Source organism: Boleophthalmus pectinirostris, unplaced genomic scaffold (genome assembly GCF_026225935.1).
Source record: "Boleophthalmus pectinirostris isolate CB_2022bp ecotype Guang Dong unplaced genomic scaffold, ASM2622593v1 HiC_scaffold_2, whole genome shotgun sequence".
Lineage (NCBI taxonomy): Eukaryota > Metazoa > Chordata > Actinopteri > Gobiiformes > Gobiidae > Boleophthalmus > Boleophthalmus pectinirostris.
In genome coordinates this window covers 30,538,854-30,551,564 of record NW_026571152.1, presented here as the reverse complement: position 1 = coordinate 30,551,564, position 12,711 = coordinate 30,538,854, and the positions used below count along the sequence as shown (strand labels likewise).

Genomic DNA, 12,711 nt, shown 5'->3' with positions numbered 1-12,711 from the left:
GTCACTTAAAGCTCTTGGTGGTTGTAATTTCTAACAGAATAACTAGATGGTTATTATTAAATACATAAAATAACGGCTGCACGCTGCGTCTACATAATTCTCTGAGTGACTCGAGCCATAAAAAAATATTTCCTCTGCGTTAGTGTTAGTCCAGCTGACGAATCCTCCCGGGAATATCTGTGAATGCAAACTGTGTGGAACCAAGGCTCTACTTTTTATATGGGCCTGACAGTGGAGAGGGTGGATAGGATTATAAAGGCACAACTGTTTCGCCGGTCATTTTATAGACTTGAATGTTGCAGTGAAAAAGGCCCCATAAGAAAAAAAGCTATAGGGGCCAGCAATGTCTGTTTTTGTAGGATCTTGAAGGGAGTGCACAGAAGCGTGAGTTAGGGTCCTGGTTCCACTAAATAAAGGGGTTAGTGTATTTTGGCCACAAAGTAACCACACCCTGACAGCTAGTGCCCCAAAGACTTATGGGGTTTTGCCATTTGACTGAATAAACACTCACATGTGGGCATCTTAAACACTGTTACTCTACCACATCCAATTTTGTGAACACGACTTGCCACGTAAACTATTGTTGGAGCTTCACAACACAAATGAAAACATCACTAAGATCTAATTTGAAATAACATTTAAAGTATCATGTTGCAGAATAATGCTCTTTCCACTGGTGAATTAATGTCAAAACTAGACTTTAAACAGCCTATTTTATGTTATTTTCTGATGTATGGTTTAATGTTTCCTCATCAAAAACTTTTCTGGAGTCGTGGTTTGTTTCCTTCACACGTTTAACACAAAAATGCTGCATATTTAGGTTCTTCTCTTCTTTTCTCAAACAGAAAACCCTCTGATCCACCTTGTGATGCCATGTGGTAATACAGAAAGTGCTCCACTGTGTTTTTAAGCTTTATATACCTTCTCTAGAATTATTTGGGTAACGTCAGCCCCAGAATTGCCTATCCGTACTGAAATAAAGGTAACTGCTACCATCACATGACGTCACAAGGTGGGACAGAGCGTTTTGAGCTTTGAAGACGTAGAAGATTAATAATAAGGAAACGTGTGAATGAAACAAAACACCACTCCACGTATGTTTTGGATGAGGTAACAACATTTTAACATGGCTTAAAGCTCACACAAGTCCATTTTGTGTAATATAGGACCTTTAATCAAGATAAATTCAACTTTATTCGAGTAACAGGTTCAGGAACAGTTTCTTCCCCACAGCTGTTTCCTTGCTGAACTCTATGCCCCGTTGAATGCCCATGTCCCCCTACTATGTCACCCACTCGCTCCCTCCCTCTTCATCTCCCCCACGGACATTGAATGTACCCTGTCCAATCCCTCCATCTAAACTACATGTACATATCACCAGTGCTGTTTATGTCTGCCCATTTTGCTTACATATTCATATTACATCTGACACTTAATTTTATATTCATTTATTTATTTATTTATAGCGTTCTGAATTTATACTGATAATATCTTTTGCTCATGTATATATGTCATACATATTTATATTTTCTATAGCACACACTGTATATTTGTTCATATTACGTTAAAAAGGCCTCATATTCTTGGTCTTCCACATGGAGACTATCACTACATGCAGCGGACAGTCGAAACTCTGCACATTCTGTATATATCACACTTACTGCTCCTTGCACTTCTGATTAGAAGCTAAACCACATTACGTTATCTTGTATTTATATATATGTAATGACAATAAAGTAGAATCTAACCTAATCTAATCTAACAAAATGGTAAACATTTGGGCATTATTCAAGTTATTCAAGTAATTGATATCTATTAAAGATTGTTTTTTTCAATCCATTTGCAGGTATGGCAGCTACTTTTTGCAAGTCCGACTCAGGCCAGTTGAATTTTGGCTAAAACATTTACTTGTACAAACATAATCTTAGGTCCAAGCAGAGCTGCCATAATTGATCACATAAATGAAAAACAAAATAAAAGAAGAACACTTGGGATCACTTTCAAACTACAGCTCAGACTGCAATTGAATGCTGTGGATGTTTTCTGTCAAAAGAATCCACAGTATTGAATGGGGAAAGCAGCTGCAGAGTCTGAACCTTCTCCAAATCACTGAAATTGTTTCCTTCATACTAGTATTGTGATTTACTCCCTTCAGGAAAAATACGTTCAAGGGCAGCTCATATACAAAGAAAGTGTCAAAAGAAAACAATCCAACATTACAAAATTTTCCTAATCACTTCACCCAATAAAAATAGACTTTAACGATTAAAGACTGTAATTACAGCGTCTCACTCACCGTTTTCACACCTCTTGCCTGTGTACCCGGCCAGACAGGCGCAGTGGTAGGTGTAAGAGCTATCCAGGATACAGGTCCCATCATGCAGACAGGGGGAAGAGCTGCACGCTGCAAATGTGAGAGGAGACAGAGAAAATACTGGCATTAGGAATAACAGCATGCCATTGGTTTATGATTGTTGTGTGAAGTCTGGGTCTCACAGGTAAATGTAAACTGTATTTGAGGATTTTTGAATAACTGGATTGCACAGTACTGTAAAAAAAAAAAAGAAGAAAGAAAAAAATAAATAAATAAAACGCAAATTGGACACCATAGACCATAGCACCACATTTGAAAGCTTAATGGAAATGTTAAAGTTAAAGGAGCACTGTGTAACTTTTCTGGTCTTTTCCATGGAAATGCAATTGCTGAATTGTCCCATAGTGTGACATTAAACATCTATCTCCATGGAGTCAAGCAGGTGAGCCTTTTCTCAGTAAGAATGCATGTTTTTCAAGTCATTAAAGCCCCCTGTAATTGAATAAATGCAAGAAATCTACACTTAATGCCATATTGTTTCACATTTTAAGCAAAGCAATAACTTCTCCGTGGATACAAGCAGGTGAAGGACCCTCCCCCCAAACAGTTACACAGTGCACCTTCAAATAAAAGGTAAAATTAAGGAAATAGATAATCTATAATCTAAAATATTTAGTTTCTCTCCTGGATCTATTAAAGCAGCTTCAGTTCTCAGTGCACCAGCAGGTATTTTTGATCTGTAAAACAACCTCTAATTGAATAAATGTAAGGTAGATCTGTTTAATGTCATAGTGTGGAACATTTCTAGCCAGGCTGTTGCCTCCGTTCAATTTCATTTCTCTCCAGCGACTAGGCCAGGAATCGGAATACACTAGACGGTTCGCAAAAACCCTGGAAGTGCGAGTTTGGACACCAGCCAATAAGCGAAGAGCAATATATTTTGTGTTGGCAACGACTCCCGAGATCGAGGATTTAAAGTCGGATCAAAGAGAATGTTTGGTGACTTTCATCAAGCGGAAAGACGTTATTGCCCTTCTTCCTACGGGATTTGGGAAAAGTTTAATATAGCAGTTAGCCCTGTGAGCGGTGCATTACATACATCACGACCAAATAACAGCAATTGGTTAAATAAAAAAAGTACCCGCCTACCGTTGAGCAAACAAATCCTAATGCTGCGAGGTCAATGAATCAAGCTAGAACATTTTCCAGGGAGAACAATGACATATCCAAAGAAACAAGCAGATAACGGACCCCCAACCAAAAAATTACAAAGTGCACCTTTAACATTATTGTGTCAGTGGCATAAATTAGATTGAATATTATCATTAATGGTCTATATTTATTTCAGCAATATATCACACTTCAAAATGTGTTATCCTATGTCTAGCATCCATAATTCTTAAGTAATGCAAAGTGAAAAACCAAGAGTAAGGTGTCCCTAGTAGTTCAAAATAAAGCCTGAATATGGGAGGTTAACTTCTCCAGGTGGCCTTGTCAGACTGGGGGTGTTTGGACAGGTCTGATTGGTGCACCTCTTGTCACTCTGAGCGGCTCCAGGACACTGATGACAGCCCATAAACACACCCACGTTATTAGCCTCTTCACTCGCCCCTGCGCTGGAGTGCTTTAGACATTTTCTTGTTTTCCTTTGGGCCCACAGAAAACCATTTTTCATTAAGTCTGACCTGGTCACTGGGTCATGCTCCAGTACTTCATTAAAATAGATTTCACTGTGATTTGTTTTTAAAGGTCATTTTTATAGTTAGGACATGTGGTGTTTTCCTTTTTAAGATTTACATTTTAGACTGAATATGTATGGCTTAAAAGGATGAGTTGGCAGAGGTGCATGAGGTTAAGAGGGCCCTTGAGTTGGGTTGGTGGTTTGACTCCCACTACGATCTCCCCACTAGTCAAAGGCGCTTGTAATTTGGAACAGAATAGAAAATGAATGAAGAAAACGTGTGCCTCGTGCAAGTAAACAGAGAGCAAATGCACCTTACGGACTTATTGTGAAAGACAGGAAACCAAAAAGCTTTTTAAAATATGAATCTGTAGACCAAATGTTATTGGCTATTTCATATTTAATACAGACAACGTGGCTACCGTTAAAGGGCCTGTAACTGATTAAACCTTTAAATTAAACACGTCTGGTTAAGATTTATGTTATGCAATGTATTGTAAATCCAGACAATTGGGGAAACATTTGATGGAAAAACATAATCTATATAATTCGCAAAGCATTTTGTAAGGAGAAGCTACTGAAAAGGACACCAGCTATCGTCTAATCAAGCACATTGTTCCTAAGAATCATGGGGGAAAACAGAAATGCAGACAGTTAATTCTCTGTCATGGTGCATTTTCAATAAAGAATGAGAACCATGTGAAGGCAAAAAAACAATAAAAGGAGTAGGGTTTAAAGTTAACTATAGTAATGGATGCTCCTAATTGAGTTACAGGCGTCCAGTTTACACATACCACATGGTAAATTATAGTTATATTACGCAAAATTGACTCCTGTGAGTATTACCCATGTTAGAATGCTCATCAAAAACATACCGGGAGCTGAGTTTTGTTTAATTCACATATTTTAGCTTTTATTATTAGTCTTTTTACCTCTCCAAAGCTGAAAATGCTCTGTTGTGATGTCATGAAGCAGTACTTTTCAAGTTAACAGCTACATTGTGCTGAAATTATCCAGATGATTTATTTTTTTTACTCTTTACTGTTTACCGTTGATAAAAACATATTCTACACTTTTCTGATTCATGAAAGTGTCCACCTTTGGCAGATATAGCAGCTGAACACACTCATGGCTCCATATTTTTACAACAGAAATCAAATATTCTTCAGAAAGTTCTTCCCAAGTCTGTTGCAGAAGTTCCCATAAATGTGTGGCACTTGTAGGTTGCTTGGCTTTCACTCTTCTGTCCAGTTCATCCCAAACCAGCTCGATGGGGTTTAAGTCTTGAGTCTGTGCTGGACACTCCATGTTTTCAAGCTTGTACCATCTTGTTCTTTCTTGCTGAGGTAGTTTTGCCAAAGCTTGGACTTGTGTTTTGTTATCTTTTATCTTTTTTTAACCTCGGGCTGTTCAGTACTTACCTTTGTACCATTTCAAGCTCTTCATTGGACTTAAATAATAATAAATTTGGGTGTTATAAAACTTTTGACCAGTAGGGTAGAACAGAGTGATTCCTGTTTCTAAGCGAAGAACACAGCCTAAATATGCAGGGTTTGTGAGTAAACATGTGTGAATGAAACAAAACACAACTCCAGATAGGCTTTTGATGAGGAAACATTATGACAAAGATCAGAAAATAGAGTTACATGAGCCCTTTAATCAAGCTCTTTACCTGAAGTCTCCTGGAAAGTCGCAAAGAAGCCATCAAAGTTCTTGTAGCCGTCAGAGACAAAGAGGATGTGCAGACTGTTGCCAGTGCTGTGGATGGGAGGGGGCCTGTTGGTGCCACAGATTCGAGCGATCACACGAGAGCGTATGCTGTCGCCATCTCGAACCTCGATGTAGTCGTAATGACAGGAATGATGGAACTCCACACTCACCATCATAAACCTTGGGCACAGAATGCAGAAGATGTTGGCAAAATCAATGCATAAATACATAAGAAAGTGTCTAGTTGCATCTTATGGTTCTTATACTTCTATTGCGTCGTCATAAAAATTGAGAAATCATAATATATTGTGAATTTAATAATTAATTACATAAGGTTAAAACAATGGCCATTTTGTGTTGTGGACATGATTTAGCAGGGTTAAAACATTGACTGAATATGCATCTAGCTCCTTCAACTCTGCTTCCAATTGATTTTACATTAAAAATTTTTCTGCTCCAAATTTGCCCCTGTAATTGCTAGCCTCATGAGCTTCATTTGACTGGATGCAAACGTTATAGCTGACATACTCCCTTAGTCCATTTCTTCATACAGTCTGTGGGTTAAAGGTACAAGTGAAATGGCAATTTTCCTCTATAGTGTACTTGTCTGGTTGGTTGAAAACCCCTCCACAAGAGGAAGTACAAACACAGATGAGAGAGCAGCAGTGGACCTCAGTCTGCTGTACATCTCCATCTAAAAGCCAAGGACACACTCCTTTGAGGATAGTGAGGTACAGAGCTTAGCCAGAGAAAACAACTGGTTTGAGAAGAGAGTTAAAGGGTCTATTTTTGTCAGGAAAGACAGTCCATCCTTATAAATCATCTGTCTCCCATTTATAACTCCATCCTCAGACCTAAATCTAAACAAACAAAGTAAACATTAGCGAGGCTCAGAGGTGTGAAAGCACCCATTATGAAACAGAAACTGTAAACAAGTAGGTATGTTAGTTTCAGAGTAGTTTCATTGTAGTGAGCTTCTCCTTGTGGCAGATATAAGGCAGTGTCCACCAGCATTCTGACCAGAAATGAAGAAGCAGCTTGGATGAGCTGCGAAACGTATTTGACCAAAATAAACTTTTGTCCAGTTGACAAATTGAATTTCTCCTTTTGCCATGGATTCTACCTGGACAACTGAGGGATTTCACACACATCCTAAACCTAAATGTGGTTTTGTTAACAGTGGAGGTTAGGTTTCAGGACATGGTTACTTTACATTTTGGCAGTAAAAAGTACACATTTTCTGTTTTACTAAAACAAGAATTGATAAAAAAGAACACTTGGTTCTGTTTTATAGCAACAAAAATCTGGAACTGTTAAATACTGCATGTTTTTCATCTACAACAAACAGAAAAGTAACAAAGAGTCAGTAGCCACTGAACAGTTCTGCACTGCAAATGATTGTTCAAAAGAGTAAGCATGGCACTGTGTTGACTGGCTGCTGTGAGGTTGCTGGCATGATGAGTTTAATATATGCTGCCAGCAGCTCTATGTTAACATGTAATGATGGTTAGTAAGTAAACACACTCTGCCACAGAACACCCCTCTAGACCACAGCTGCCTGGCTCTGCTTTGTAACTGCATTGTAACTGGTTTATAATTTGCGGCCGTTAAAGGTGCCATGACATATTGAAACTTAATGTATTCAGCTTTGTAGAGTTGCCAAATATAACGGGGAAAAGTTGGCTTCACAGCAGTTCAGATTACAGGGTGCAACTGTGAGTCACATTAGAGAACACAAGAAACAAATACAGACAAGTAAACTGCATTACGTTATACATAATAAAAGGATGAACCAGTGATAATCCTAGAAAGACAATATGCAAATACAGCTATAAATACTGGAAGTTTGATGGCAAAGATATATACTTAATTTTATTATACTTAATGTTAGTGCAAGTTTGTGTTCCGTAGGCAAATCCCCACAATAACAATTATAAGAACACATTTTGGATATACATTTTAATATCTTCTCAGAGATAGTTTAAACACTTTCTAGGAAAAAAATAAAATAAAACATGGCAGAAGTCTTGTGCAAAAGCTTAGTTATATACTGTACATCTTTAGTTGGGATAACGACCAGTCAATATAACAAGATCTATGAATAGTCCTAATTCAGATGTGGATTATTGTATTGTATATTCTAAAATTAATCTAAAATGTGGCTGTTTTAAAAAAAAATAAAATAACAGTTTATTGTATTATCACTGTGTTTGTCTGTTTTTAACAATGGAGTCTGGAATATTGGAAAATTTATTGAACTGAATATAACAGAGACAGTTTAAGATATTTATATTTTGCATGGACTGTTTAATAATATGTTATAATAAACTGTAAATACTCATAATTGAATATTTACTTGTTTACTTTCTGAATGTTTGGGACTGTATTTTAAGTTTTGCTTTACTGTTATTTTTTTTTTCTTTGGCACACTAAAGAAAATGGCACTTTCCAAATCAAAAACTGTGAAGTTTTTGTTTAATACTGTTTTCCAGTGTTATGTTTTGTTTATGAAAAAGTAAAGCCTTCCTTACGTACACATGCTCTCAATCACTGCACCATGTTGTTTAGATGCAGATGCCACTGAGATACTAGAACAATAAACGACACACAGACGGCTCGGGGTTAGACGCAATCTTTTTTTGGCTGTACAAAGAAAGAAATTAAGCTTTGGCCTGTGCCCAGTTGGTATTTCTGTTTAATTTATGACAAAACCTGAGGTAATGGAAATGGAGAATACTGTTATACTGTAGTTATGCCCACTGAAATACAGGCAAACCTATTAATACTTTTTGTCAAATGTTTAAAGTGCCTCTGACTAAAACACAGTTAAGGACATTGTATTTAAGATTTTACTACACCTTTTACAATTTCATTTCCAGTTCCTCATTGGAAATAAGATCACGCTAGGGAATTCCAATTGTTCACTGGGCTGAAACTCCTCTAATGTGCACAGAGATTAATATTTGGCAAATAAAAATATAAGAAACCACCTTTTTAATTGAAATCATGTTTGAAGTATCAGAAAAACATGTTTCTTGTGCAAATTGTGCCGAACATTTGGATAGAATTGTCTCTACTTCCTGTAATTTTCAACACATTTTCTCCACAAATTGCTTTGTGTTTGGTGTAAAACTAAATTAAAATTAAGCAAAAATTGGAGAATCCTCAAAACATGTCATATGTGAGTTTTTAGCCAAATTAGAATGTTGTCTCCTCATAAAAAAATTAATGGGGTTTTGTTTCATTCACATGTTTCAGTAATCCTGGCTGCCTGTCTTCAAAGCTCAAAATGCTCTGTTCCACCTTGTAATGTCATGAAGCAATAGTTTTCATCTTTCAGCTTTATCTTTTACTTTACTTTTACTGAAATTAAGCAAATGATTCTAGTGAAGGTGTATGGAGTTTAAAAACACAGTAGAAGGTGGAACAGAGTGTTTTATGTTTGAGAAATTATCAGTCTAAATATGCAGAATTTGTGTGTATGAAACAAAACACAACTCCAGGTCTGTTTCTAATGAATAAAGAACATTATAACAAACAAAAAATAACCCTTTAATGTATTAAACACAGACACACTTTCCTCATTACTTAATTTATGAGCGCACAAGTAATATAGTTGCTTGATTTATATTAAAGAGGCAGACAAATATGGCAAGGACGACATAAACTTTTAACTGCCGTGCTAAATCTATAGGAAAAAGGCATGCTGGACCTATAAAAATCTGTATTGTGTTGTGCGCACGTGCCTCAAAATTACTGCTAAAACAATAACTGTTTTGGCATGTGAAGTGTTGTAAAAGTAATGGAGAAAATGAGCAGCTGAAATATTGACGTACTGAAAGGCCATACTGTTGTGGTTACAGAAGTTTTGCTGCAAAATTAGGCATGACATAGTTTGAGCAAAAATGTCGGGACAAAGTGGAAATTAATGTTTAGCGTGCCAGAATTGCTATTACAGATGGACGTTAAAGATCTCAGTACGGAGCATTTGAATCCAGAAGAGACTGTAGCAACAGTCGGATTTACAGACGTCATCGTTAAAAGGGACAGCTCTGTTTTATCTTTGCAATCTACAATATGTATTTCATCTTTCAGCAATGTCATTAACTTCTACCATGATGCATTTTCTATTTTTTTGTTACATTTTTGAGTTATGGTGTATTCTTTGGCACACAATCTGCTTCAAAATTCTGCTGAAAAATAGGATTGGATAGTTAAAGTGTCAGGCAACTCATCAATAAATATAGATTCATTAGAGATGGGACAACATCTCGTGCCGCTGTGTGATGAAATTGCCACAAGATGGTTGCACACATGAGAAAAATTATCTTCTTTCCCCATTTTTGATATTTTACAAATGGTTAATTTTGCTGAGTTACAAAAAATGTGATGCCAAAATTGTGTACTGAACCACACAAATGCAACCAATGATAAATACATATTTTATAAAGTTAAGTAAAACTGTTTTGTATTTATTTGTTACACTTACTGTTTACTTTCCTTCACACTGAACAGCAACATGTATGATGAGAAGTCAGATTTGCATTGTTTTCAGCACTTTCATCCAGCCTGCTCAAGCCTGCTCAAGTCCTTCAGGTGCTGGCCCTGTCCTGCCGTTTCCCCAGTTTAGGCTCCTGGCTCCACTAATGACGTCACTCTGTTACAGCCAATGAAATAACAGCAGGAGTAACCCTGTTGTCATATCACTGAATACAGCTCAGAACTTCTAATAAACAAAATGTCATCTAAAACGGGTTAAATTAATACTACTAAGTTTGGAAAAATATTGGAATAAACTTATTTTTGTTTATTAAACTAAAATTGCAAATATTGATAGGAACTATTTTGTCTTCCCCAAATATTGGCTGTGACGTGTCCCCATCATCCCTATGCAAAACTACGCCCTTGGTTTCTTTTTGTGTAAAAAATTCATTTACTCCTTTAATGTGAGGGAAGGCAAAACTTAAAAAAAAATCCAATCTACTAAATCTGCTAAAAGTCACTGTGAAATATTTCCCTGTATCATTACATTGACGTTTGGATTTAAGAAGAATATACATTTTGTGTGAGTCAGCGATGAAGACACAGTAATTATTATGTGATGTGAATACAGACATTTTTAGGCCGTTTTACCTGAGTTCTACGGTGAAGGGCCGGTCCACCTGGATGGTCCACTCACAGCGGGCGTTGTTGGGGTAACTCTCCAGCACCAAATGGCCTTGTTTTTTCCGGATCACTCCCCCACACTCTGAAATGCCCACAGAGATGCATTTCATCATGGAAAGTTGTGCATTTAATTACAGTATAATCATCATTTTGAAGGCACGAATCCCACTGTTATGGTTTCCATTATAACCAACAGCAATTAAAGTGAAGTTCCACCACTGTGAAATATTTTCCTCAAAGACAGACAATTGACACACAATCCACAAAGGGCTGTTAAAGTAATTCATTTTCAACGTCTTGAGTTTTTAATTAAATGGATCTTTGTGGTGCCTTCAGGGAAAGTTAGACACACATTAAGAAAGTCATACTGAGTGTCCAAATGGTATGCTTTCAATGTTATTATATTTTTTTCAGATGTTTTGCAATGCATATAGTCTTGTTATGCAGTTTTGTATGGAAAAGCTGCAAGGCAAATGGCACTCTTCCAAAGTCGCATCAGAGACAGTCGGAGAAATCAGTATGAAGGACACATTGTGCATACGGATATGACCTTAAAGAATACATAAAAGGATTACAGAAACTCAATGCAAAGTGAATTAAGGCCACAAAGACATGTTTTAAGTAAATAGGACGTACTCATGCAGTCTCCTCCAGACCAGCCCGGACGGCACTCTGCACAGTATCGGCCATTGATGAAAAAGTCATCCCTGGATCCCCACGTGCCATTGTTACAGCGCTTACAGTTCTCAAATATACTGCAACCTGCAACAGAAATGAAAGAAAGAAGACACTTTATACTTTATAGATTTCTGCTTTATTAAACAAATTAAAGGGATCATATTACGCTATGTTGTTTCTTCTTCAAATACATACCTGGAGTTGTGTTTTGTTTAATTCACACATATTTAACACACAAATCCTGCATATTTAGGCTGAGTTCTACTCTCAAACAGAAAGCAAAAAAGAACTTGTGATGAGTGTGGTAATACAGGAAGTGAATTGCCAATCTCTACTCTGTTAACTTTGAAACTACTGCTTCATGACACCACAAGGTGGAACGGAGCATTTTGAGCTTTGGTGATGCAGACAGACTAACTAAACCAACTAAGCCTAGACTAACTAAGCCAAGATTACTCAAACATGTGTGAATGAAACAAAACACAAACCCAGGTCTGTTTTTGAAGAGGTAACAGCGTTCTAATATGACTTAAAGCTCAAAAGAGTCAATTTTGCGTAATATAAATGTGTAGCACTGAAAAATATATGCTCATGTTCACAGTAAAAAGCCCCCACATTGTAAAAAGAAAAAAATCTGGTCTGGTCCCAGTCTCAGTCCTGGTCTCAGTGCCAGTTTGGTCCCGGTCTCAGTCCAGGTGTTGATGCACAAAGACAGATTGAGAGAAATCTTTCCACAATATAAATTTCCATTACACTGCTCTGGTCTTGGTCTGATCCCGGTCTCAGTCCCGGTGTCAGTCCTAGTCCTGCATCCAGTCTGGTGCCGGTCTGGTCCCGGTCTCAGTCCTGGTCTGGTCCCAGTCTCAGTCGCTGTCTCAGTCCTGGTCTGGTCCCAGTCTTAGTCCTGATCACCCGACAGTGTACGCAGGCGCACCTCTGGGCCCCGTCATGTTCATTATTCATTTAAACACAAAATCGAAAACTGAAAAAACAAGTCATTATCTGTTTTTTCATTTTGGTTTTGGAGACAAATAGTGAAGAAAATAGTTGTTTTTTCATTTTCTTATTTTTGGTTTTATTTTGAAAAACGAATGAACAAATGATACGCAGATTAAAATAAATCCACCAAGTTTCTATTATTTGCAGTTCTGAAAACATAAGG

The 12,711-nt window shown here is 37.2% G+C and overlaps 1 protein-coding gene across 1 annotated transcript in view; it reads right to left on the bottom strand.

The window, feature by feature from the left end:
- pamr1b (peptidase domain containing associated with muscle regeneration 1b) overlaps positions 1–12,711 on the bottom strand; it is a 52,480-nt gene that overhangs the window by 12,958 nt on the left and 26,811 nt on the right. The window contains exons 3-6 of the mRNA XM_055155086.1: positions 11,508–11,633; positions 10,839–10,953; positions 5,668–5,885; positions 2,297–2,404 (exon numbers count right to left, since the gene is read on the bottom strand). Coding sequence (XP_055011061.1) covers positions 2,297–2,404; positions 5,668–5,885; positions 10,839–10,953; positions 11,508–11,633 — 567 coding nt within the window. The remainder of the gene's footprint in view (positions 1–2,296; positions 2,405–5,667; positions 5,886–10,838; positions 10,954–11,507; positions 11,634–12,711) is intronic.